Here is a 26255-nt window from a genome sequence, read left to right as displayed (position 1 = left end):
TTTTTTTGTATTTTTAGTAGAGATGGGGTTTCACTATGTTGGCCAGACTGGTCTCCAACTCCTGACCTTGTGATCTGCCCGCCTCGGCCTCCCAAAGTGCTGGGATTACAGGTGTGAGCCACTGCACCCGGCCCTGCTCCATGTATTTTTAAGCTTTCTAATTAGATGCATTTAATCAGGAAAATGTTCTGCCCCCTATTTCACTATGAAATGACCAGAATCGCTGGCAAAATTCTTGGCTCTGAAATCTACTTTAGTATTTGTTTTCTTTTTTTTCTTCAGACCCGCCCCCTTGAAATTGACTTTAGTATTTATATGCCTATTCCAGCTGCCTTTCGACAGCGCTAGGGAGGTACGCATTTTCCATCCTTTCTCTTTAAAATGAGTTTCTTACGGGCACTCCAAGGTCTGACTTACGGAGTCTCACTCTGTCGCCCAGGCTGGAGTGCAGAGCTGGGACCTCGGCTCACTGCAAGCTCCGCCTCCCAGGTTGACGCCATTCTCCTGCCTCAGCCTCCCGAGTACCTGGGACTACAGGTGCCCGCCCCCACGCCTGGCTAACTTTTTGTATTTTTCAGTAGAGACGGGGTTTCACCGTGTTAGCCAGGATGGTCTCGATCTCCTGACCTTGTGATCCGCCCGCCTCGGCCTCCCAGAGTGCTGGGATTACAGGCGTGAGCCACCGCGCCTGGCCTGCAATCATTCTTATCTTTGTTCCTCTGTACACAATGTCTTGTGTGTGTGTGTGTGTGTGTGTGTGTGTGTGTGTGTATACAGCTGCTTTTAAGATTTTTCACTGATTTAAAGCAATTTGAGGCCAGGCACGGTGGCTTATGCCTGTAATCCCAGCATTCGGGAGACCAAGGTGGGCAGATCACCTGAAGTCAGGAGTTCAAGACCAGCCTGACCAACATGGCAAAATCCCGTCTCTACTAAAAATACAAAAAATTGGCCAGGCATGGTGGCACATGCCTATAATCCCAGCTATTCAGGAGGCTGAGGCAGGAGAATCACTTGAATCCAGGAGGCAGAGGTTGTGCTGAGTCGAGATCGTGCCATTGCACTCCAGCCTGGGAGACAGAGCAAGACTCCATCTCAAAAAATAAAAAAAAAATAAATAAAGCAATTTGCTTTCCGTCTTGGTGTAGTTTCCTTCATGTTTCTTGAGTTTGAGGTATGTTAAACTTCTTGGGTCTGTAGGTTTGCAGTTTAAAAAAAACTTTTCAATCATTATTTTTTTTGTTGTTTTGTTTTTGTTTTTTGAGACAGCGTCTTGCTCTGTCTCCCAGGCTGGAGTGCAGTGGTGCAATCTCTACTCACTGAAACCTCCACCTCCCGGGTTCCAGCGATTCTTCTGCCTCAGCTTCCTGAGTAGCTGGGATTACAGGCACATGCCACCACACCTGGCTAATTTTTTATATTTTTAGTAGAGACGGGATTTCACCATGTTGGCCAAGCTGATCTCGAACTCCTGACCTCAAGGGATCTGCCCGCCTCGGCCTCCCAAAGTGCTGGGATTACAGGCGTGAGCCACCTCACCTGGCAATCATTACTTCTTAAAATGTCTTTCTCCCCATCCTTCCACCCCCAGGGGACTTCAAATCACACTGCTTGAAGTGGCCCCACAGCTCACTGATGCTCTGCTCACTCTCTTAGCCTTCCCTCTCTGTTTTACGTTAGACGACTTCTGTTGCCATGTCCCTGAGAGTTTTAAGTCCTTGCTTTCCTCCTTGGTAGTGTTTTCTGAAACCTGATGTTTTGCCCAAAACTGATATATTATTTTCATGTATACATGTGTGAGTTTAGCTTTGCGTGGCTGAGCTTTCATAGCCCATCGTTGAATCATTGTAATATATTGGTCTGTGTCTAAACTGTGATGAAATGAGCGAAAGATTCAGACCCGGCTTAGAAGACGATGTGCAAGTCACAGGCCTTTAAGTGTCCTAATGCCTAGACAGAGAACAGACAACCACTGAGTGAGATGGGAATGTGGGTGAGAGGTTAAGTACAGGAATTATTTCAAGATTGCAAAAATAAGTCTCTTAAAGACCACATATTGCATAGTTCCCTTAACAGGGAAGGCCCAGCCTAGGCAAACTCCTGGACACAGAAGATTAGTGGCTGCAGGCGGGGGAGGGGCAGTGTGCTGACTGCTACAGGAGACAGGTGGTGAATGCGGCGGTGGAGGCGGGCCCAGCGCTGGGAATGCACCACCACCGTCGCGCTGTGCATTTTTTTTTTTTTTTGAAATGAGTCTCGCTCTGTTGCCCAGGCTGGAGTGCAGTGGCAAGATCTCGACTCACTGCAACCTCCGCCTCCCGGGTTCAAGCGATTCTCCTGCCTCAGCCTCCCGAGTAGCTGGGATTACAGGCGCGCACTACCACGCCCAGCTAATTTTTGTATTTTTAGTAGAGACGGGGGTTTCACCATGTCGGCCAGGCTGGTCTCGATCTCCTGACCTCCTGATCCACCCGCCTCGGCCTCCCAAAGTACTGGGATTACAGGCATGAGCCACAGCACCCGGCCATGCGCTGCGCATTTTACGCGGATGAAGCGGATGGCCTGGGCACTGTGGACTGTGGGTCCAGGTAGCTGTTTTGACAACGTCTTCATTCCTGCGGCTGTAATGGGGCGCACGTGCACGCACGGACGTGGCTTCTCCCCAGGGTGTCACCGCGTAGGTATCACGCTGATTCCAGCGCAGCCGCCCTCGCCGGGCCTCAGCGGGGAGTGGCCGGGCAGCAGGGGCGTGGCTGGGAACCGGGCGTGGCCTGGAGCTGGGGGCGTGGCCTAGCCGTGGGGGCGTGGCTGGGCCGTGGGGGCGGGCCCTCCGCGCAAGCATCCGCCGACGTGGGGCGGGGCCGGGCGTGCGGGCGGTTGGGCGGGGGCGGGGCCGGCGGCGGCGGGTAACGGAGGGGGCGGGGCTGGCGCAGGGGTGGGGTTGCCGTTGCGGGGCGGGGCGGCGCAGGCGCTGTGCGCGGCACTCAGCGGTTTTCCCTCCCCCAACGGCGCGCCGGCTGTGGCCGGCGCAGAGTAGTGCTCGGGCCGGGGGTCGCCTCCCGTCTCCCGCCTCCCGCCGCCCGCCGCCCGCGTCGCCCTCGCCGCCGTTGGGCCGCGCCGCGCCGCCATGTCGGGCCCCGGACCGCGGGAGCCGCCGCCGGAGGCAGGCGCGGCAGGCGGCGAGGCGGCCGTCGAGGGCGCGGGCGGCGGGGACGCGGCGCTGGGCGAGCCGGGGCTGAGCTTCACGACCACCGACCTGAGCCTGGTGGAGATGACGGAGGTGGAGTACACGCAGCTGCAGCACATCCTCTGCTCGCACATGGAGGCGGCGGCTGACGGCGAGCTCGAGACGCGCCTCAACTCGGCGCTGCTGGCGGCGGCGGGCCCGGGCGCAGGCGCGGGCGGCTTCGCGGCGGGCGGTCAGGGGGGCGCGGCGCCCGTGTACCCCGTGCTGTGCCCGTCCGCGCTGGCGGCCGACGCGCCCTGCCTGGGCCACATCGACTTCCAGGAGCTGCGCATGATGCTGCTAAGCGAGGCGGGCGCGGCGGAGAAGACGTCGGGCGGCGGGGACGGAGCGAGGGCACGGGCCGACGGCGCCGCCAAGGAGGGCGCGGGCGCGCCTGCGGCTGCGGCTGGACCCGAGGGCGCGTCCGAGGCCCGGGCCAAGCCGGCCGTGCGCGTCCGCCTGGAGGACCGCTTCAACAGCATCCCCGCCGAGCCGCCGCCCGCGCCGCGCGGCCCCGAGCCCCCCGAGCCGGGCGGGGCGCTCAACAAGTGCGTGCCCGGCGGCCGGGGGCTGGCGGGCCCGGGTGGAGGCCGAGGCCGGGGCCGGGGCCGGGGCGGAGGCAAAGGGGGCCCTCGCTGTGCACGCCCCCAGCCTGCCCTCCCGGCGGCACAGGGCGCGGACCTCACCGGGTCTGGGGCCGCCCCGAAAGGCTGTGTGCGCTGTGCGGGCCCCGGGGAGCAGGTACTTCCAGAAACTAAACACCCCCTCCCTCAGTGGCCCCGCCTGGAGTCGGGCCGAGCGCGCAGAATTCCTGGGAACCATGTGCTCCGGGTGGCACTCTTGGATGTCAGGGAAGCCTAGGAAGGCCCGACGGGGGTTTGCAGGCTTTGAGCTCTAAAATGAGGCTCCAGCCTGCAGCCGCCCCCTTGGCGACCCTCAGGGATGGCTGTGGAAGGGGCTGCGTCCGCAGTTTTCTGCTCATCCCAGCCTGTAGTTGCCCATCGTGGTCAGACTGGAGGATGGCAAAAGTGAGATTGGTGTCAGGATGTGATGAGAGCAGGGAGGTGGCGCAGTTTTGCTTTCCTCCATAGGAAGAGGAGGACTTCCACAGCAGCGATGGTTGCTAATTGTTGTGTGGAGATTTCCAGGATCAGAGTTGGGTTGCTGTCTGGAAAAACTAGCCAGAGCCATGGGAGTGGGATGGTGGATGCTTGTCTGCCACGTATTGCTGACACTTCTGGGCTTTCTTTTGTCTTGGCAGTTTGGTAACTCTCATTCGACATCCATCTGAACTAATGAATGTTCCTCTTCATCAGCAACAAAACAAATGTACAGCATTAGTGAAAAATAAAACTGCGGCTACAACTACTGCTTTGCAATTTACATACCCACTGTTTACTACAAATGCTTGCTCTACTAGTGGAAATTCTAATCTTTCACAGACACAGGTAGGGAACATGATTTGTGAAGCTTTGCTCTTTTGTATTAAATGGGTAAATTTTAACTTATTTTGGTTAGGTCCCAAGTACTTTTTTTCCCCTTCAGTGAGCTTAATAACCTTTTAAGCCGGGCGCCAAGGCCGACACCTGTAATCCCAGCACTTTGGGAGGCCGAGGTGGGTGGGTCATTTGAGTTCAGGAGTTCAAGACTAGCCTGGCCAACATGGTGAAACCCCGTACGAAAATTAACCAGGTGGTAGTGGCGGACACCTGTAATCCCAGCTGCTCAGGAGGCTGAGGCGGGAGAATCGCTTGAGCCTGGGAGGTGGAGGTTGTGGTGGGCTGACATCGCGCCCCTGCACTCCAGTCTGGGCGACAGAGTGAGAGCCTGTCTCAAAAAAAAAAAAAAAAAAAAAAAAAACCTGTGAAAGTTGAGTGTTTATGTGGTATGCGAATATTTTAAAATCTTCAGTGCAACTAAAGTTCTTCAAATTACGTGTTAGTAGTTTTGATGTTTGTTAAGTGCATTTCATTTGTGCAGTAAAGAGGAGAGTAAGCCACATACTGATAAAATTCCTGTTGCTTCATTTTTTTCCAGAGTTCTAGTAACTCATGTTCTATACTTGAAGCTGCCAAGCACCAGGATATTGGATTGCCTAGAGCATTTTCTTTCTGTTATCAGCAAGAAATTGAATCCACTAAACAGACGTTAGGTAGTAGAAACAAAGTTTTGCCTGAGCAAGTTTGGATTAAAGTGGGAGGTAAGTGATGAAGCAGCAGGTAGTGGGAGCTTTCTTCTGACTGAGCCCTGTGGCTGATGGCATTTTGGCCTTGGGGGGCAGGGGAGACAGATGGTTTGTACACGTGGTGTGTCTGTGTATCTCAGGGGTCTGTCCACCCGCTTCCCTGTCTTCTCGCTTTAAACATTATTCTGATTCTCAAACATAATTAATCTTGGTGTGAGAACGTTGCGTTTGAGGGCTTTTTCTTAACAGTAAAGTGATAGACTTACATAAATTTTCAGTTATTTTCAAGTTACTGAAAGTACTTTATAGTTTTTTATTTTCCTTATTTTATACTCGATGAGTGAGGCAGTCATCTAACATCTGCCGAAAGCCTTTGGATAGGTGGCTGCTAATAGGAGGACCCTGGGCTGCCAGGGAGAGGCTGTAAGGTGATTCGGAAAGTTTGGAAATAAAGTCACTGCTGAAGGCACTGCTGCGCTAACCTGCATAGCCCCTTCCTCCCTGGGAAACACCTGCATAGTCCCTTCCTCTCTGGGAAACTGATTTGTCAAGTGACCCGATAAAAAGAACACTCCTTACACTCAGCTTTCCAAGAGTTGGTGAAGACAGGATGGGGATGAAGAGCTACCGCCTTCTCCCATGTCAGTCCTTCCTTTTCCTCCCTATAAAATTTTATGCCAAAGTATATGTTCACATTTGTAAGATACAAAGATGAGTATTAAAGCAGCCTCTGTGCCAACTACTCAGGTTAAGGAATAAAATATCACCAAAACGACCGAATTCCTCTCTCTCCTGCTGAAAGCTTCATCATCCTTCTGAAATGGGTGCTTTGTGTGGCATACGCGTGCACATGAGCATGCCTGCCAGTCACGTGCCTGTGGTCCTTTGATGGATACAGTTCCACTGACGCACACGTGGCATAGCCTGTCACGCAGCAGCAGAGCTCGGACGCTACTTCTTCCTGCTTTGGGGAGGAGAGCCACTTCTGCAGCGAGGGCACACACACACGCTGCTGCAGTTTTGTTCTGAGCATTGCAGTAAAAATACTGTCATATTAGAATAATTGTTTTTTTTCTTGTTCTTAGAATAATTGTATATAAAGAAAATATTTTTGGGAGGAAATATGTCCAGGTGGTTTGTTGTTTTTTTTTTTTTTCATTCTGACCTTTAGAAAAAGTAAACAACTTCTTGTTTTCTGTATTCATAGATAACACCTGTTGATTAAAAAGAGGGGCTTTGGGTGAGGTCACATTGGTTGCATAGCACTTGGAAGACGTATTTAGTGTGATGATTGATTCTTGTTCAGTTTCGTTGTATAAAATAGGCTTGGGCTTCATGGTCCCTGCTGATGCTGAAAAACTGCATTAGTACATCTCTTTGTGGTTCGGTTCTCTGTGCTGCTTACCCAATAATGTTTATATCTTGGATTGAAAAGGCCAAAACTGTATTCAGCATTAATTGAGATAAGAATACAAAATTAAAAACCGCTTTTTTCTTCTTTCGCAAAGAAGCAGCGCTGTGCAAACAAGCACTGAAGAGGAATCGGAGTAGAATGCGTCAGTTGGACACAAATGTAGAGCGAAGAGCCCTTGGAGAGATTCAGAATGTGGGCGAAGGTGCCACCGCCACACAAGGCGCTTGGCAGTCCTCGGAGTCCTCACAGGCAAACCTGGGGGAGCAGGCCCAGAGTGGGCCCCAGGGAGGAAGGTCTCAGCGTAGGGAGAGGCATAACCGAATGGAAAGAGATAGAAGGTAATACGTGTGACTGCTTGTCAGGCTGACTCATATATGATTACCTTAGTCATATGTGGTTATCACAGATGAGTGATCCTTAGCCGTTTCTGCGTTCAGAGGGAATAAAGCAGGTAGGAGCATCGTTAGCTTTCCCAGATGGATCAAGGATCCCCCAGACTATGCCCAGGCTCGCTGGCTCACTAGGAGGACTCCCGGGACTCCGCATGCAGTCACTCAGGCTGTGACTTACTATGGAGAAAGGATGCCAGGTGCGATCAGCAAAGGCGCGTGGGGAGAAGGCAGGAGCTGAGGCGCAAGCTTCTAGGAGCGCGCCCTGTGGAGTCAGGCAGGACGCCCCTCATGCCCCAGCCATGTGGTCTGAAAACACGGGTGAGGTGTTGCCAACCAGGAAAGCTCGCTAGAGACCAGGGGCATGTTACGTAGGCACTGCCCCCATGCATGCAACCACAGTCCAGTCTCCCAGAAGGAAAGCAGGTGTTCGGTGTCAGCCATATTGTTTGCACAGTGTAGGTTCTGGGGAGCACTCTTAACTCCCTGAATCTAGGTTTGCAGACTCCACTAAGGGCCAGCCCTGACTGCAGGCCTTTCTGAGGAGAGTGGTCAGGCTGTTATGGTAACTGCTGCTTACCAGCCAGCTTGAGTTCAGCAAGTTTTGCCTGGTTCTTTTTTTTTTTTTTTTTTTTTTTTTTGAGATGGAGTCTTGCTCTGTCGCCCAGGCTGGAGTGCAGTGGCGCGATCTCTGCTCACTGGAAGCTCCGCCTCCCGGATTCACGCCGTTCTCCTGCCTCAGCCTCCTGAGTAGCTGGGACTACTGGCGCCTGCCACCACACCTGGCTAATTTTTTTGTATTTTTTAGTAGAGACGGGGTTTCAGCATGTTAGCCAGGATGGTCTTGATCTCCTGACCTCGTGATCTGCCCGCCTCGGCCTCCCAAAGTGCTGGGATTACAGGTGTGAGCCACCGCTCCTGGCTATTGCCTGGTTTTTTTAAGATTGCTGGGAAGGAAGAGGTTAAAATTGTTATTTAAGTGGTTTTGTCTGTAGATTTTATTTGTGGTATCCTTCTTTGTAGAATTAAGAGTGGTTAATTTTTTTCTATTATAATTGGGTTTTCTTTTCTTTTTTTTTTTTTTTGAGACGGAGTCTTGCTTTGTCACCCAGGCTGGAATAGTGCAGTGGCATGATCTCGGCTCACTGCAACCTCCGCCTCCCAGGTTCAAGTGAGTCTCCTGCCTCAGCCTCCCCAGTAGCTGGGATTACAGGTACCCGCCACTACGCCCAGCTGATTCTTGTACTTTTTAGTAGAGATGGGGTTTCACCATATTGGCCAGGTTGGTCTCGAACTCCTGACCTTGTGATCTGCCCACCTCGGCCTCCTAAAGTGCTGGGATTACAGGCATGAGCCACCACACCCGGCCTATAATTGGGTTTTCATACAATATTTCCCTAATCTATAATTAATTAACTACATAATGCATCGAGTACTGGTACTGTGTACCAGTTTCTGCTTTAAGTTCAGGAAATAAATAACAGTGAGTGAGACAAATACTCAGGTTTGAAGCTCCAAGGTTGAATGTTGAGCTAAGGCAATTTATTTATTTATTTATTTTTATTTGGTGAGATGGAGATTTACTCTTGTTGCCCAGGCTGGAGTGCAATGGCACGATCTCGGTTCACCGCAACCTTCGCCTCCCAGGTTCAAGCGATTCTCCTGCCTCAGCCTCCTGAGTAGCTGGGATTACAGGCATGCGTCACCACGCCCAGCTAATTTTGTATTTTTAGTAGAGAAGGGGTTTCTCCATGTTGGTCAGGCTGGTCTCGAACTCCTCACCTCAGGTGATCCACCTGCCTCGGCCTCCCAAAGTACTGGGATTACAGGCTTGAGCCACTGCGCCTGGCATGGCAATTTCTTTTAAAGGGATCTATTCAAACTTGCTGGGGCAGGGTGCAGTGGCTCATGACTGGGCCGAGGTGGGAGGATTGCTTGAGCCCAGGAGTTTGAAACCAGCCTGGGCAACATAGCAAGTCCCCGTCTCTAAAGAAAAACCAACAATACTAGTGGTGGTGGTGCACACCTGTCACCCCGGCTACTTGGGAGGCTGAGGTGTGGGAGGATCACTTGAGCCTGGGAGGTCAGCGCTGTAGTCAGCTGTGATCACGCCACTGCACTCCAGCCTGGGCCACAGAGTGAGACCCATCCCCCAAAGAAAGAAAAAAGCTAGCTAATATCTTTTTATGATACTTTTATACACGTGGACTAACTGAGGGCCTTCCTCACCCTACTGTGAATTATGAAGGGCATTTTGCTCCGACATTTATTTAATAGACATTCATTGAGTACCTGCTATGTGGAAAGCCTTACACTGTACGTTGACAGTTTGAAAGTTGGACTTCTAGCTCCACTGCGTAGACTTGTGGTTAGAGTTCAATGAGCTGATGTGTAAAGAGTGTTTGGCTCAATGTCTAGAAGTCCAAAAGCACCTAGTAAATGCCAGCTGCTGTTTTACTGGCAAAGTCTCTAATTAAAGTTCTAAATACACGGGTGTGAAGATGAGTAACAAGGGCCATATTGAATAAGTTGCTCAGTATCTGCTTGTTTAGGACTTTGCATGTTACTGAATGTAATATGTAAAAGTTTAAAAAATAGTCTAATAACAAGACTCCAATTGTTTATCTCTACAAAGACCAAGTTTCAGAATATTAACAGAGTGTTGGGCCGTGATCCTTTCTGAATCAGGGCCCCTTGGAGAAAGCTGTGCACGAGTTCCTGGTAGGGTATTTAGCCCGTGAAGGGCAAGTAATATCAGTCTTGAATGACAGAGTTATCTGCCCAATTTGGACCCCTCAGTGGTCCAAATGGAAGAAGGTGTCAGACACAAAATGTTGCTTCCAGTTTCAGGGGCTTTGGAGCCATCCCTAATCTAGAGACTTGAACCTGGCCCGTGAGAAGTAAAGAGGGAAAGCTCCAGGGAGCATGTGGGTCATGGGGCCGCCAAGGGCACCAGAGGATGCTCTGGCCTCTGGAAGGCAGTGGCTGCCTCTGTAGACAAGGCCGTGGCAAAGCCGTGGGGCTTCCTGTGGTGACAGGCGCTTCCGTGGCACTCAGTGGCCAGGCTGCACGAGCTCTGGTTCCCTCAAGTACTACAGGAGACGCTTCCTTTTACATGTTTGTTTTGCTCCGGTCTCTCTTGGTGATGACTTTGGGTTTTGACTGTAGGCGCAGAATCCGCATTTGCTGTGATGAGTTGAATCTCTTAGTGCCGTTCTGCAATGCCGAGACTGACAAGGCCACAACTCTGCAGTGGACCACAGCATTCCTGAAATACATCCAGGAAAGACATGGAGATTCTCTTAAAAAGGTTAGTGGTAGGCCAGGTAGATTTTCAGAATTTTACAAATTTTACTTAACAATGTCCCTCCTTTTTCCTAAGGATAACTCAAACTATCCTTTGTTTCCTGGAATCTAATGTCAAATACTAAGTCCAGTATGAGCAAAGCTCTGCTCTTTAATGATATAACTTGTCATTTATTAAAGTAATAGTCACAGCCTGCATGTGTTACACTCAGTGTGTAAATAACTGTGAAGAGGCAATTGTCAGATAGCAAATTGGGCACCTGCTGTGTACGGTATATTGCACTGGGACTGACGGGTGTGTAGGACATGATTTTTGCCCTCAGAAAAACTTGTGAAAGGGATAAAAGCAAGAATAGAAAAACAAAAACCGGCCAGCCACAGTGGTTCACGTCTGTAATCCCAGCACTTTGGGAGGCTGAAGTGGGAGGATCTCTTGAGCCCAGGAGTTTGAGACCAGCCTGGGCAACATGGCAAGACCCCATCTCTACTAAAAAATACAAAAATTAGCCTGGTGTGGTGGCGTATGCCTGTAGTCCCAGCTGCTCGGGGCGGGGGCTGGGAGGGAGGATCAATTGAGCCAGGGAGGTCGAGGCTGCAGTGAGCTGAGATCATACCACTGCACTCCAGCCTGGGCAACAGGGCAAGACCCTGCCCCACCCCCACCCACCCCAAAAAAGAAAGAGAAACAAAAATGCAGATAAGTGTCAAATAGTCTGATCTGGACTTCAAATATGCCCAGCAGGTTAATAAGAAATATACTTCTGTGGACTGGGTGACTATACTTCTGTGGACTGGGTGAATATACTTCTGCGGACCAGGTGACTATGCTTCTGTGGACCGGGTGAATATACTTCTGTGGACCGGGTGACTGTACTTCTGTGGACCGGGTGAATATACTTCTGTGGACCGGGTGAATGTACTTCTGTGGACCGGGTGAATGTACTTCTGTGGACCGGGTGACTATACTTCTGCGGACTGGGTGAATGTACTTCAGCCGACCGGGTGACCATGCTTCTGCGGACTAGGTGACTATACTTCTGCGGACTGGGTGAATATACTTCTGCTGACTGGGTGAATGTACTTCTGCAGACTGGGTGACTATACTTCCATGGACTGGGTGAACATACTTTTGTGGACTGGGTGACTATACCTTTGTGGACTTGGTGAATATACTTCTGCAGACTGGGTGACTGTGCTTCTGTGGAATGGGTGAATATACTTCTGCGGACCAGGTGACTATGCTTCTGTGGACCAGGTGAATATACTTCTGTGGACCGGGTGACTATACTTCTGTGGACCGGGTGAATATACTTCTGTGGACCGGGTGACTAGGGAGGAGCCGGCGTGTTAGCGCCAGCATATGCAGTCCCTCAGGACAGCCAGCCTGCTGTGATCCTGTCTGTGTGGTCGTGGCAGTGGCCTGCAGCAAGCCATCGTGGTTGGCTGGAACTAGATGTGTGATTTGAATGCGGGAGTTCAGTCAGCCCCTCAGTGGCCTAAAAGGAAGAAGGTGTCAGTCACAGGGCTGGTTCTGGGCCCTGCCTTCGGGGGACCCCAGTTCCAGGGTTCTGGGCCCTGCCTTCGGGGGACCTGAGTTCCAGGGTCCTGGGCCCTGCCTTTGGGGGACCCGAGTTCCAGGTCCCGTCCTCAGCGTTGCAGTGGCCAGGGTCAGTGGCTCTTTGGCCCTCTAGGAGTGAGCAGACCTTAGTGAAATAGATCCACAGGGTCCTGACTTTGTACCTGGTCCAAGCTGTTGGGGAATTGCTGCTGTTGACCCAGGCAGGAGTCTGACTAGAGAACAAGCTAAGGTTGCTGCAACAAACAAGGACCTCTTCCAAGAAGGGCTCCCAGGCCTGGCGCAGTGACTCATGCCTGTGATCCCAGCACTCTGGGAGGCCGAGGCAGGTGGATCATTTGAGGCCAGGAGTTCGAGACCAGCTTGGCCAACATGATGAGACCCCGTTTCTATTAAAAATACAAAAATTAGCCAGGCGTGGTGGCGCCTGTAGTCCCAGCTACTCAGGAGGTTGAGGCAGGAGAATTGTTGAACCCGGGAGGCGGAGGTTGCAGTGAGCCAAGATAGCACCCCTGCACTGCAGCCTGGGTGACAGAGCGAGACTCCATCTCAAAAGAAGGGCTCCTGTGTCTACGTCATGGTGGGGCTAGAGAGAGGTCCCCGCAGCTGGGCTGTGTTGAGTGAGGGCTCGTCTCTTCAGCGCCAGGCAATAGTTTGTCTTGTCTCTGTTCCTTTTCTGTGTCCACATGACATTTACATCTTGCGAGTTGCATAATTTAAGTTGTTTATTTACATTATACATTTAATTGCATTCTATAGCGATGCTATGTTGAATGTATTCTGATCGGATCGTTTATGGTTATTTACAATGCAGTTACTCTTGAAGATTATTGTTAGAGGTAGACTGTTGATTTGTTTTGATAAAATAAAGCTTTTGTGTTTTAAAAAATGCTTTAATGTTTTGGCTTTGTGTATCTATTAGTAAATCATTATTGATCTGATTTACTCAAGACGAAGGCATTTATAATTTTTGAAATTAAAAAATGTTAATTGTATGTATAGTCAAAGATTAAGTAGACCAAATGTTTATGGATATGATACTTTACATACATTATGTTTGCTGAATATTTCTGAAATGTAATTACATTGAATCTGATTACTTCTGGGTCACATTATTAGACCCACCAAGAAACAGGCTGAGGTCAAGTCAGTTCACAATTTTTTCGGGGAATTAGAACATAAAAAGCCGAAACACATGGGTTCTTAATTGTTTCTTTAGTGACTGCCCCCTTTTACTTGGATGCATATTTTTGTCCTTAAAGACGTAATACATGAGAGTTTTAAGTGATTTCTCTACATTATTTTGGTACACATTTCACTCAGCAGGTCTTTTCCAGTGTGACCAGGCACTGCTGAAGGTGCTGGGATACCTGCGCAAGATAGAGGCATGTCTGGCATGGAGGGAGGCAGAGGCAGGGGACGAGTAAACGTGAAGACAGCGGGAGCAGGCCCTTGCGGGTGGAGGGTGCTGCTGCGAGCCAGCCGGACTCGGGGGCTGCTTTGGATTGGGTGATGTTGGGTGGTCGAGGGAGGTGCCCAACCAAGGCCCAATAATGACAGGGAGCTGGCAGCCAGGACCTGCGGGCCGCAGGGTCTGAGGAGTGCCTGCCTGCCAGCCAGTGTTGCTGGGCAGGGCCCCGGGGCAGGCTGGGGCCTGGTGGACCGCTAGTCCTGAGGGTTGGGGGCCTCGGCAGTCTTTGGGCAGTGAGTGACATGACTCATATCACCCTGCTGCTGGGGGACACCGGATGCTAGGGAGTAGGAGCTGGGCTGGGGTGAGAGTGGAAACCAGGAGTCTGCAGTAGCTGGAAGATGCGGCTTGCCGGGCGATGGCTGCCAGGGGGCGGCGCTGGGGAGGAGGAAAGGCACGAGGCTTCTTGTGTTTGTGGCGGTACCAGTTGGGGGGTGTGATGGGAAAAAGGCGTCAGGGTTTGGCCTCGGTGGATGGGTGGATGGGGCTGTTTACTGAGAGGGAAGACTCAGAGAAGCAGGATCTCGGCATTCTGGGGGCGTCAGGTGGGGACATCGGGAGGCAGGGGATAGACAAGTATGGGGTGAGGGCAGGGCGGCGTCAGCCATCAGTGATTCACTTCTGTTCGTTTTCTAGTGAACATAGGAATTACAGTGAACACCTGTACACCCATGCTTCAGTCTCAGCAATGAACATTTACCGTATTTACTTTGTACACACGCACAATTTCAAAGACAATTATAGACACGAACCTTCATCTCTAAATATTTCTACATAAATCTCCAAGACAGGCCTTCCACAGAATCCCAGTGCCATGATCACGCCTCCCCAAGATAATAAGTCTTTTTCATATCCTCTAATGCACAGACTATTCAGATTTGCCCAAAATGTTCTTTTATTGCCACTATACCTGCCTAATTTTTTTATTTTAATGTTTATTTTGTTTTGTTTTTTTTTTTTGAGACAGGGTCTTGCTGTCTCCCAGGCTGGAGTGCAGTAACATGATTATGGCTCACTGCAGCCTCTGCCTCCTGGGCTCAAGCAATCCTCCTGCCTCAGCCTCCTAAGTAGCTAGGACTACAGGTGTGTGCCATCATGCCCAGCTAATTTTATTTTTGTAGGGATGGGGTTTTGCCATGTTTCACAGGCTGGTCTCATACTTCTGGGCTCAGGTGATCCTCCTGCCTCAGCCTTCCAAAGTGCTGGGATTACAAGCATGAGCCACCATGCCTGACTAGTTTTTTAATTTTTGTAGCAATAGGGTCTTGCTATGTTGCCCAGGCTGGCCTCCCAAAGTGCTGGGATTACAGGCATGAACCACCACACCCAGCCAAAATGTTCTAAAAATGACTTTCATAGCTGTTTTTTTCCACAGTCCAGCACCCAGCCATGGATTATGCACTGCATTTGATGACAGTTTTCAAGCTCTTTGAGCTACAAGAATCCCCCCCACAGTTATTAACTATGGCATTGAGGCTTTGAAGAGATCAGGCCGGTTGTCTAGAGAATGCCCCACATTCTGGGTTTAGATGGCTCTATTTACTTTTGGTAATTTTAAATTTTGGTGTAATTTCAAACTTACAGAAAAATTGCAAGAACAGTACAAAGAGCTCTTTGTAGTCCTGTCCGGGTTTGCTCCATTCTCCCTGCCGGTCCCAGTTTCTCTCCAGGTATCTTTGGGATCCATTTGATAGTAAGCTGCAGACACCATGCTTCTTTATACTTAAATACTTCCGTGTTTTTTTTTTGAGACGGCGTCTCGCTCTCTTGCCCAGGCTGAAGTGTGGTGGTGTCATCTTAGCTCACTGCAACCTCTGCCTCCCAGGTTCAGGCAATTCTGCCTCATCCTCTTGAGTAGCTAGGACTACAGGCATGGCCCACCATGCCCAGCTAATTTTTGTATTTTTAGTAGAGACCAGGTTTCACCATGTTGGCCAGGCTGGTCTCAAACTCTTGACCTCAAGTGATCCTGCCTACCTCAGCCTCCCAAAGTGCTGGGATTACCATTGAGCCACCACACCTAGCTAATTTTTGTATTTAATAGAGACAGGGTTTCACCATGTTGGCCAGGCTGATTTTGAACTCCTGACCTCGTGATCCGCCTGTCTCAGCCTCCCAAAGTGCTGGGATTACAGGCCTGAGCCACCACGCCCGGCCCAGTGTTTACTTTTTTTGAGACGGAGTCTCGCTCTTGTCACCCAGTCTGGAGTGCAATGGCGTGATCCCGGCTGACTGCAACCTCCGCCTCCTGGGTTCAAGCGATTCTCCTGCCTCAGCCTCCCGAGTAGCTGGGATTACAAACGCGTGCCACCACGCCCGGCTAATTTTTGTATTTTTAGTAGAGACAGTGTTTCGCCATGTTGGCCAGGCTGGTCTCGATCTGACCTCAGGTGATCCGCCCGCCTCGGCCTCCGAAAGTGCTGGCATTACAGGCTTGAGCCACTGTGCCCAGCCCCCGTGTTGACTTTTTAATATCCACAACGATGAAAATCAGGACATTTAACATTGGTGCAAGACTGTTATTCACATTTTGCCTGCTGTCTCAATAGTGCCCACTGCAACTTTTTCCCCAGTCGGGATGGCGTCTGGGGCGCTGGTTGTGTTTAGTTGTGAGATGCCCCTGCACGCTGGGGGCCCTGAAGGTGCCAGCCACACCTGGGGCCTCCCTTGTGGTGTCTGTCCCTCCCTTCTTCACACCAGCAGGTGGTTGAGTCCCACTTCGCATCTCCCTGCCATCTGCATCAGGCCCCGGTGTCGCTGTCCCTCACGTGCTGTCTGTTGTCAGGCCCTGCTGCAGACTCGGACTGGTCTGTCCCTTCTCTCCTCCTTTCCTGCGGACACGCTGTGACTTCTCCCGTGATCCTTCTGTGAGAACTCCCTGGACCTCGTGTCCTGTACTGGCAACCGCCCATTTCTCTGCTCTCCTTGGCTGCCCTCCTGAGCCACTTCATCCTCTCTTGGATCCATTCCCAGCAGCCTGTGATCATGGCCTCCCATGCTGTTTAGTCACGCCACCACGCCCAGCTAATTTTTGTATTTTTAGTAGAGATGGGGTTTTGCCATATTGGCCAGGCTGGTCTCGAACTCCTGACCTCAGGTGATCCGCCCGCCTCGGCCTCCCACAGTGCGGCCTCCCACAGTGCTGGGATTACCAACCTGAGCCACCGCGCCTGGCCTACATACGGATTTTCATTCTGTTTTTGAACATGGCCACTGGAGGGCCTCTCGGCTGCAGAGCAAGCGTTTGTAGCTTGTTCGTGGCAGAATGAGCCGAACGCTGTGTTGTGACCTGTTTTAAAAATAAAGCATCTTGAAAAAGAAAAGCCATTCTTTTTGTCCTAATGAGTTTATGCCTCCTTACCTCTGGCCACCTGAGCTCCTTGGTGTGCTGTACCCCTCTGGCCTGGGCCGTGCTGGAGTCTTTCTGGGGCTTAGTCATTCACTTTGTTGGTTTTTTATGTGGGGTCAGTGGTAGTGCTTTTTCCATCATAATTTGCTCTTATCTTTATTATCCAAAAACCTTATTTCTATTATTTCCTTCTTGAAGTTTTATTTTTTTCTGGTATCTTGGGTTGAAAGTTTATTTTGTCTATGTTGTTTTCTAATCAATGCATTATAGTAAATTTGTCCTGGTGTGCTTTTGAAACATTTCACAGGTTAGGACGCAATGCTTTCATTGTTTCTCAGTCTTAAATAGCTTGTAATTTTTTTTTTTTTTTGAGATGAAGTTTCACTCGTTGCCCAGGCTGCCGTGCAATGGCGCGATCTTGGCTCAGTACAGCGTCTGCCTCCTGGGTTCAAGCAATTCTCCTGCCTCAGCCTCCTGAGTAGCTGGGATTACAGGCATGCGCCACCACCCCGGCAAATTTTGTATTTGTATTAGAGATGGGGTTTCTCCATGTTGGTGAGGCTGGTCTCGAACTCCCGACCTCAGGTGATCCGCCCGCCTCGGCCTCCCAAAGTGCTGGGATTACAGGTGTGAGCCACCGCACCCGGCCGCTTTCTTCCTCTTAATAACTTCCTGGTATATTTTCCTGACATATAGTTAGAGCTATTTCTTTTTTCTTACTAAGAAAATTTTTTTTATTGTTGGTATTATTATTTTTCTTTTTCTTTCTCTCTCTCTTTTTTTTTTTTTTCCTAGCGAGGGGCCCTCATTCTGTCACCCAGGCTGGAGTGCGGTGCAACCACAGCTTAGTGCAGCCTCGTCCTCTTGGGCTCAGGTGCTCCTCCTGCCTCAGCCTCCCGAGTAGCTAGGACCGTAGGCGCCCCTCACCACCGCGCCCGTCTTGTTGTTATTCTTCTCATGTTCACAAATCTAACATGAGTATCTGCTTTGGTACGTTGTCATCTCAATGTTTTGATGTTATAAAAATTCCTTTAAAACTCAGCGATTTCACGTATGTTCTGTTGCTAATAGATGCATTTGGATTGAGGTGCAGATTGAGAGTGCGATGACATCAGTACCACGTCTTTGGCCTGGGCTCAGCTGAGGAGGACTAAGGGGATCTGCTCCTCTCTTTCACAGCTGCCCCAGCTCCCAGGAGACGGGTCGTGGGCGGGCCCTGCAAGGGTCCAGATGGAACCAAAACTCAACCCTGCCTCTGCCCAACTGTTCATAGTGAAGGCAGGCGCCGGGACTAGCCTCATCACTGTGTGAAAATAGTTCAGAAGATCTCACGAGCGCCTGGTTATGTCTGAGGATGATTATTTTCTTCCTTCCTTCTTTTTTTTTTTTAAATTATCTTCTTTTAAATTTAGATGGATAATTAAGAATGCTTCCAATTTAAGGTTCTAAGCACAAACTCCAGATACATCATGTTATGGACTTGCTTCCTGAAGATGAAATCAGCAGTTGATGGAAAGAATCCACAACACGCCTACAGAACAGCAAATCACAAATGGCTGTGTCTCCACGAAGCCAGGAGCTTTGCATTTGAAGTTTCTATCTGGGCTCATTTCCAGCTGTTCAGGGTTCGGATTCCTGAAGGCTTCCTCAGCATTTAACTCATTCTTTGTTGACTGAAGGCACTGGCACTGTTTCTCCACACGCAAACTGATCTTTGTCATAAATCACTTTTATAATGAGAGAGCAGCCTGGACACATTGCCACACCTTCCCCATTCTCCAGCTCTTCCTTGGTGATGGAGAAGTTATCTCCGCATGGGCAGGGACAGAAATATGTCTCCGAGTCCTCGTCATATTGGAAGTCCTCGATTTCCACCTCGTCATGAAATACTGCCATGGTCAGCGGGGGTTGCTGAAGGGGTGACGCCCCAGCAGTCTGAGACCAGCTCCGAGGGTCTAACTTCTCCGGAGCCGGCCCGGGCTCTGACTTTCATTTAATTGTCCTGAAAGGTGAATTCTATCTTGCCAAATAGGCAAGTGTTTTTTATATGTAGGCTTTAGGTGTCAGAATATAGGAAATTATCAAAATGTGGGGTCATTTTAAATTGCATCCTAAAACCTTTTAAAATTTGGGAAGAAGCTGGGCATCGTAGCTCACGCCTGTAATCCCAGCACTTTGGGAGGCCGAGGTGGGCAGATTACGTGAGGTCAGGAGTTCGAGACCAGCCTGGCCAATACGGTGTGACCCCCGTCTCTACTAAAAATACAAAAATTAGCCGGGCGTGGTGGCACATGCCTGTAATCCCAGCTACTCAGGAGGCTGAGGTGGGAGAATCAGTTGAACCCAGGAGGCAAAGGTTGCAGTGAGCTGAGATCGTGCCATTGCACCCCAGTCTGGGCGACAAGAGTGAAACTCCATATCCAAAAAAAAAAAAAATTGGGAAGAAAATGAGTATATTTATATGCAGGTGTAGATTCTGAGTGCACACAGTAGTTGGAAATGGCAGCTTGCTTGGTTGGAAAGTTGCTTAAAAGTGGATGGGTGGAATGTTCCAGTCACTCCAGATGGTTCAGAAGTTAAATCCATGGCAGCATGGCGCTTGTGTCCTCCTGGACTTGAATTAAGTAGAAAGTTACTACAACTCAGCAACAAAAAGACTACACAGACTGGGAACCGTGGCTCCCGCCTGTAATCCCAGCACTCTGGGAGGCCGAGGTGGGTGGATCACCAGAGGTCAGGAGTTTGAGACCAGCCTGGCCAACATGGTGAAACCCTGTCTCTACTAAAAAAACAAAAATTAGCCGGGTGTGGTGGCAGGTGCCTGTAATCCCAGCTATTCAGGAGGCTGAGGCAGGAAAATTGCTTGAACCCCAGGAGGCAGAGGTTGCAGGGAGGCGGAGGTTGCAGTGAGCCGAGATCACGCTGTTGCACTCCAGCCTGGGCGACAGAGTGAGACTCGGTCTCAAAAAAAAAAACAAAAAACAAAAAAAAAATGTTAAAAGCCAGGCGTGATGGTGTGTACCTGTAGTCCCAGCTACTCGGGAGGCTGAGCCTGCAGTGAGCCGTGGATGCACCACTGCATTCCAGCCTGAGAGAGCAAGACCCTGTCCAAAAAAAAGACAGCACAACTGAAAAATGGGCAAAGAACTTGAATAGACATTTCTCCAGAGAAGATACACAGATGGCCAATAAGCCCATGAAAGATGCGCCAAGCCGTTAGTCGTTAGGGAAATACGAATCAAGATCCAATGAGATACTACTTTACACATACTAGGATGGCTATTCAAAAACAAAAACAAAATAGCAAGTGTTGGCAAGGATGTGGGGACATCAGAATCCCTGTGCTTTGCCGCTGGGGGTGTGAAATGGTGCAGCCACTGTGGAAGACAGTATGACAGCTCCTCAGAAGGTTCAACATAGAATCACCGGAGAAGCATAAACCCCAAAGAGGTGAAACAGGGATCCAAATGGATGCTTTTCTATGAATATTCATGGCAGCACCTTTCACAGTGGCCAAAAGGTGGAAATGACTCAAGTGTGCTCCAGCAGATGAATGAATAAACAAATGTGTTACAAGCACAGAACAGAATCTTACTCAGCCATGAAAAGGAATGAAATTCTGACACAGGCTACAGCATGGATGGCCCGAGGTCATTATGCTGAGTGAAATAAGCCAGTCACAACAGGGCACACCCTGTGGGATTCCGTAAACAAGGCACCTAGAGCCGTCAGATTCAGAGACAGAAAGTGGACTGGTACGTGCCAGGGGCTGGGGGCCGGAGCGGTGTGGAGTTAGTGTTTAATGGGTACGGAGTTTCTGTTTAGGGTGATGAAAAGGTGGTGGCGGCTGCACAGCACTGTGAGTGGACTTCACGCTGCTCCACTGTACACTTACACGTGCTTAAAAGGCAAATTTTGTGCTATATTTTAATACCACAATAAAAACTATATAAACCTGGATTTAATCGTGTAGAATGCTATGTTTTAAAACCAACTTATGGAAATTTTCAAGTCTGCACAGAAATAGAAAGTGAACTCCCAGGTCCCTCTAACTCAGTTCCAGGCATCAGCTTGTTTCACCTATCCCCTCGCCCTCCCACCCCCGCTGAATTATTTTAAAACAATTCCAGACATCATTTCATTCATAAATATATCTTCAGAAAGAAAAGGCCTGTTTCACAACACAACCGCGGTATCAGTCTCCTTCCTGAAAGCCTTCACTCCTTATTACCCACCTGAGTCTCCTTCCCGAATCTGAGCAGAAGCTCCCGTGAGCCCACAGGTGTCTCTACGGTCGGCTCATTTGAATCAGGATCCAAACATCGCATTTGGTTGATAGTTTTTAAATACATCTTAACCCGTAATAGTTCCCCCTTCCTTTCTTCCTCAGCGTTCATTCATTTGTTGGAAAGGGAATGATTTGTCCCACAGCCATTTCCACATTCTGCCCGTGGTGGTTGGCGCCTCTCATCGGGCCGTCACCTGTGCCCCTCTCTTCCTCTCAGTCTCCTTCGGGAGGTTAAGACTGACCCCACCATTATAATTGAGGCCTTTTGTAAAAGACAGGTGGTGTGACAGGAGCAAGCTCAGCCCACCCCCACCCTGCTGGCAGGGTCTCCCCAAGGACAGAGCCATCTCAGCGAGCAGCACCTCCACCTTGCTGGCCTTGGAACCCTGAGTGTGTGGCAGTGCAGAGGGCAAGGCAGTCGCCCTGGGGTGGGGGTAGATGCCCCTGACTTGTTAATTGTTGAAACTTTTTAAAAATTTATTTTTTTGAGATGGAGTTTCACTCTTGTTGCCCAGGCTGGAGTGCAATGGCTCAATCTCGGCTCACCGCAACCTCTGCCTCCCAGGTTCAAGCCATTCTCCTGCCTCAGCCTCCCTAGTAGCTGGGATTACAGGCATGTGCCACCACGCCCGGCTAATTTTGTATTTTTAATAGAGACGGGGTTTCTCCATGCTGGTCAGGCTGGTCTCAAACTCCCGACCTCAGGTGATCCGCCTGCCCCGGCCTCCCAAAGTGCTAGGATTACAGGCATGAGCCACCGCACCCGGCCTAATGGTCGAAACTTTTTAAAAATTTATTTTTTTTGAGATGGAGTTTCACTCTTGTTGCCCAGGCTGGAGTGCAATGGCATGATCTCAGCTCACTGCAACCTCCACCTCCCAGGCTCAAGAGATTGTCCTGCCTCAGCCTCCCAAGTAGCTGGGGTCACAAGATGCTTGCCACCACGCCCAGCTAATTTTTGTATTTTTAGTAGAGACGGGGTTTCACCATGTTAATCAGGCTGGTCCTGAACTCCTGACGTCAGGTGATCCACCCACCTCGGCCTCCCAAAGTGCTGGGATTATAGGCATGAGCCACCGCGCCCAGCCTGAAACGTTTAATATATACACTCTACCTTCTCTCAAACGCTGGGTTTACAGGTTTATTAGCTAGGGCCTGTTAACGGTTGAAACATTCATGTCATGTATATTTTACCACAATAAAATCAATACAATGTGGCCAGACATTCTGAGTATTGGAAAAACTAAATAAAAGTACATGTACAGTGTAACTGCTATTTGAAAAAAAAAATGTTAAAATCTGTTTATTATATAAATCCCCTTGTGAGGTAAGACACAAGTTTGTGAATGACACCTTAAAACAGCGTATTCTAAAGTCATTAGCTCTTAATTTCAACCTTTTGCACTTTGGAAGACAGCAGTTTTCATGTCAGTTAATTCAGTACGTTAACCGTCACTTCTTCACTGCAGGAATTTGAGAGCGTATTTTGCGGTAAAACTGGCCGAAGGCTAAAGCTGACCAGACCGGACTCCTTGGTGACCTGTCCTGCACAGGGGAGTTTACAGAGCAGCCCCTCGATGGAGATCAAGTGATCGGACTGAACAGGAATCCTCGGGGAGTGAACAGCCATTCCTTCGTGATCTGTGCACGTCTTCTGCAACCCTGGAGCTCTGCTCGGCTAGTCTGACTCGAAAAGGGCGTGACTCAAGCTGACGGGACTCCAGTAGGGACTTTGAGAGCACATTTTGTAAAAATATTTATCTAGAAGCAAATGCTTATCCATGAATGTCCTCTTAGACCATTTGGGGATGAAGCCATCTTAATAATTAGTAATAATTAATTAGTAATAATTAGTAAGCATTTTCTCAATGCTCTGATTCCATCATGTTTTCTTAACATGATAACTTAAAAAATTGACATCCTTTGTACTTTCTTTAATCTTAAAAAGTACACGGCTTTTTACTTACTTACCTTTTAAATATGCCCCTTTAGCAATTGGAACAAGTTAAATTGTTAACTAAAAACAGTTTGGAAATTTTATTTCATTTGTTATATCACACCCCCTTGTCATGACTCTGAGTCACGTGCTGCTGTATTGCAACGTGCAGGACCATTTTAAACCTGTGTGCTAAAAATTTTCCAGATACTTGCTTTAAAGCTACTTTTGTCCACAAATGAAATACTGTCACAGTAGATGCTTAAATGCCACGTTTTCATACCAAGAGTCATTCATTACTTCATGTGTCACAAACTGTGGTGTTTGGAATTGAGTTTTTCAATGAGTGGCTTTATTTATCACAACAGGTAATAGCAATAGACGTTAGTGCAATACAAAGTCACCCTCAATAAATACTGTTAATTGGAGATGTGAGTTTGTACACAAAACATCAGACTAGACCTTTGTATGGGAGAGAATTTACTGTACATTAAATTCTTTATTTTTTGTTACTCTGTAGCCAGTCAATCTGAAGATTTAATATATCATTTTATTGGGACGAGATCATAGTCTTTACACAAATGCTATGTAAACAAGTTACTGAATATTTTTCACCTCGTGGAGTTGTACACCTTTTATATATACACACCCTACCTTCTCTCAAATGCTGGGCTTACAGGTTTATTAGCTAGGGCCTTTTGAGGTATGCTGTCAGGCGACAGCCCGATGAGGGTGCTCGCTGGCAGGGCCCACGCGTCCAGTTGGCGGCCGAGGGGCAGCCAGGGGCGCTCCCTCTCCTGGACGTCACCCGCCTGCCACACCCCCGCTCCTTCATGACCATCCACCGTGCTTCAGGCGTCCTTGTCACTTGCTTCCTCACGTTGAATTTTATGAGCTTCTAGAGCCTGATTTTTCCCCGACCCCTCCTAACACGGCTCCTTGGCAGGCTGAGGTGTCGCAGATCCCCGGTGTCCCCTGGGCCCCAATGGCACCTGGAAGCCCAGGATCTCCGGGAGGCCCAGGCTCGCCGGGAGCACCGTCCTGGCCGTCCTTGCTGGTGCCGGGCACGCCTTGGGGTCCTTGGGACAGAGCAGAAAGGTGAGTTCAGCTGCAGCCCGGACTGAAAGCAGGGGGACTTGACGTCCAGCTGCGGGCAAGCCCTGCTCTTCCATCAGCTCACTCTTCACTTGGGGGGAGGCCGCAGGGGGTGGGGAGGCCGAGGGAACAGGGCACACAAAGGCTCTCCGCGGGGCTGGCGGTTGGGAGTGTCCGGAGAAGGCCAGGCGAGGCCAGCCCCAGGCAGGGGTGCAGAGCCGTCCTGAGGACACCCGCACTCTGACTTACGCGGGTATGGTGGGGGCTGTGTAAGGAGTGGATTTGGAGTGAGCAGGGGGCCCGGAGTGGGGGGTTGTGGGGTGGCTTTGGTGAGTGATGACAGTGGAAACATGGGAGGCCTGGGTGTGAGGGAAGAGGGAGTCAGCCGCCTAAGTGGGGGGTGTCAGAGCCCTTCACTGAGATGAGGTGACAAAGTCCAGAATGGTGTGGGCATGGTGCGGCCGGGAGGCTGCTGTCCACCAGCAAGTGCAACACAGATGCTGTTCAGAGCCACAGGCGGAGAGACGTGGCTGTGGCCTGGGACCCCTGTGCGTTTGGACACCAGGTAGAGGCAGAGCTAGGTCAGCAAAGGAGAGTCCAGGAGCATGGGGCACCCAGAGAGCAGTGTGTGTGCGTGGAAGGGAGGAGGGGAGAGGGCTCCAGGGCACCCAGAGAGCAGCGTGCGTGCATGGAGGGGAGGAGAGGGCTCCAGGGCACCCAGGGAGAGGTGGGGTGGGTGGAGGAGAGGAGAGGGCTCCAGGGCACCCAGGGAGAGGTGGGGTGGGTGGAGGAGAGGAGAGGGCTCCAGGACATCCAGAGAGCAGTGTGAGTGCGTGGAGGAGAGGAGAGGAGAGGGCTCCAGGGACACCCAGGCAGAGGTGGGAGCGGGTGCCTTCTTAAAGACTGTTCGGGATCCTTCTCATCTGGACACACACATCCTTGGAGTCTAAGGCCTCCTGGTTTTGAGAAGGCACCAGGCTAAGACAGGGGCAGGCAGGGGATGGCCTTTGCCAAGGATCCTGGCGCTGCCTCCCTCCGTGACAAAGCATTTATTTTTGACATTAGAAATGGAAATATTCAATGTATGCACAGGTCAATTAAGAGAAAATTCTGTTATACTTTAACTGAAATAGATAGTAGCTTAAACAGAATCTAACCAAATTGACTTAGCTAAAATAGATCCAGGAGGATCTGCTTACTGATTAAACTTTTTTTTTTTTGAGATGGAGTCTCGCTCTGTCGCCAGGCTGGAAGGCAGTGGCACCATCTTGGCTCACTGCAACCTGCAACCTCCACCTCCCGGGTTCAAGCGATTCTCCTGTCTCAGCCTCCCAAGTATCTGGGATTACAGGCGCCCGCCACCACGCCCGGCTCATTTTTGTATTTTTAATACAGATGGGGTTTCACTGTGTTGGCCAGGCTGGTCTCAAACTGCTGACCTCAGGTTATCCGTCTGCCTCAGCCTCCCAAAGTGCTGGGATTACAGGTGTAAGCCACCGCGCCCAGCCCTGATTAAACTTTTATGTATTAAAGTGGTTATTGAGACAATTCCTAATCTTGTCTCTAAGACTGCTTTGCCAAGAGAAGAGGAAAAGAGACCCATTCACAACCCAAGCACGCCCCACATAAAGCTACAAGATGGCGGAAGAGATGTCACCCAGTGAAGCCTTGCTGGCCGTGGACTCCTACCTTGGGGCCCCTGGTCTCCTTCAGGCCCGTCCAGCCCTGCTCCTGCCGCGCCTTTGTCTCCTCTGTCACCCTGGTTTCCTGTCACGAGGTGTGGACACAGACATATGGTTAGAGTATCTGTTGCAGCCACACCACAGCGGTGTCTGATCACCTTTGTAACAAACAGGGTGCCAGCTTTTCACTGAAGTGGAAACATTTAGAAAAGTACAGATGTCACACGCGTAGGGCTTGACGGGGTCCGACAAGAGGGACCCACCTGTACACAGTCTTAGACTGCAGGACGGCTGCAGGTGGACGACACACCGCATAGGTGACAGTGGTCCCTTAAGAT

The 26255-nt window shown here is 50.1% G+C and overlaps 2 protein-coding genes and 1 pseudogene across 11 annotated transcripts in view; 1 reads left to right on the top strand and 2 right to left on the bottom strand.

Moving 5' to 3' along the window:
- The first annotated feature begins 2982 nt into the window (after nt 1-2982).
- On the top strand, nt 2983-23652 carry TCFL5 (transcription factor like 5). 9 transcript variants are annotated; one of them, XM_024352144.3, is made up of 6 exons: nt 2983-3774; nt 4488-4674; nt 5264-5426; nt 6923-7163; nt 10383-10524; nt 22674-23652. In XM_024352144.3, exons 1-6 carry the CDS (start codon nt 3128-3130, stop codon nt 22794-22796), a joined length of 1503 nt encoding a protein of 500 aa, XP_024207912.1. In that variant the 5' UTR covers nt 2983-3127; the 3' UTR covers nt 22797-23652. The 9 variants fall into 9 exon arrangements, with proteins under 9 accessions (XP_024207912.1, XP_024207911.1, XP_024207910.1 ...); XM_024352143.3 differs by having other exon boundaries at nt 6920-7163; XM_024352142.3 differs by lacking the exon at nt 22674-23652 and adding an exon at nt 18359-18716.
- Nucleotides 18576-18904, bottom strand: LOC100612608 (Putative DPH3 homolog B; annotated as a pseudogene).
- Nucleotides 23471-26255, bottom strand: part of COL9A3 (collagen type IX alpha 3 chain) — a 25017-nt gene continuing 22232 nt past the window's right edge. For both annotated transcript variants that reach the window (XM_001150788.8, XM_024352134.3), the window contains 2 exons: nt 25925-26002; nt 23471-24219 (listed from right to left, as the gene is read on the bottom strand). In XM_001150788.8, the coding sequence (XP_001150788.3) occupies nt 24029-24219; nt 25925-26002 (269 nt within the window). In that variant the 3' untranslated portion in view covers nt 23471-24028. The remainder of the gene's footprint in view (nt 24220-25924; nt 26003-26255) is intronic.

Source organism: Pan troglodytes, chromosome 21, assembly GCF_028858775.2.
Source record: "Pan troglodytes isolate AG18354 chromosome 21, NHGRI_mPanTro3-v2.0_pri, whole genome shotgun sequence".
In the NCBI taxonomy this organism is placed as follows: domain Eukaryota; kingdom Metazoa; phylum Chordata; class Mammalia; order Primates; family Hominidae; genus Pan; species Pan troglodytes.
Note: the sequence above shows the minus strand (reverse complement) of the source record. Positions and strands in the feature narration are given on the sequence as shown.

Excerpts from the sequence above, each read along its gene's own strand:
- TCFL5 (XM_024352141.3), top strand. The coding sequence starts at position 3,128 with ATGTCGGGCCCCGGACCGCGGGAGCCGCCGCCGGAGGCAGGCGCGGCA. Across the intron at positions 3,775-4,487 it reads CCGGGCGGGGCGCTCAACAA|TTTGGTAACTCTCATTCGAC; the intron begins GTGCGTGCCCGG and ends TTGTCTTGGCAG. Across the intron at positions 10,525-18,358 it reads ATGGAGATTCTCTTAAAAAG|GTTCTAAGCACAAACTCCAG; the intron begins GTTAGTGGTAGG and ends TTCCAATTTAAG.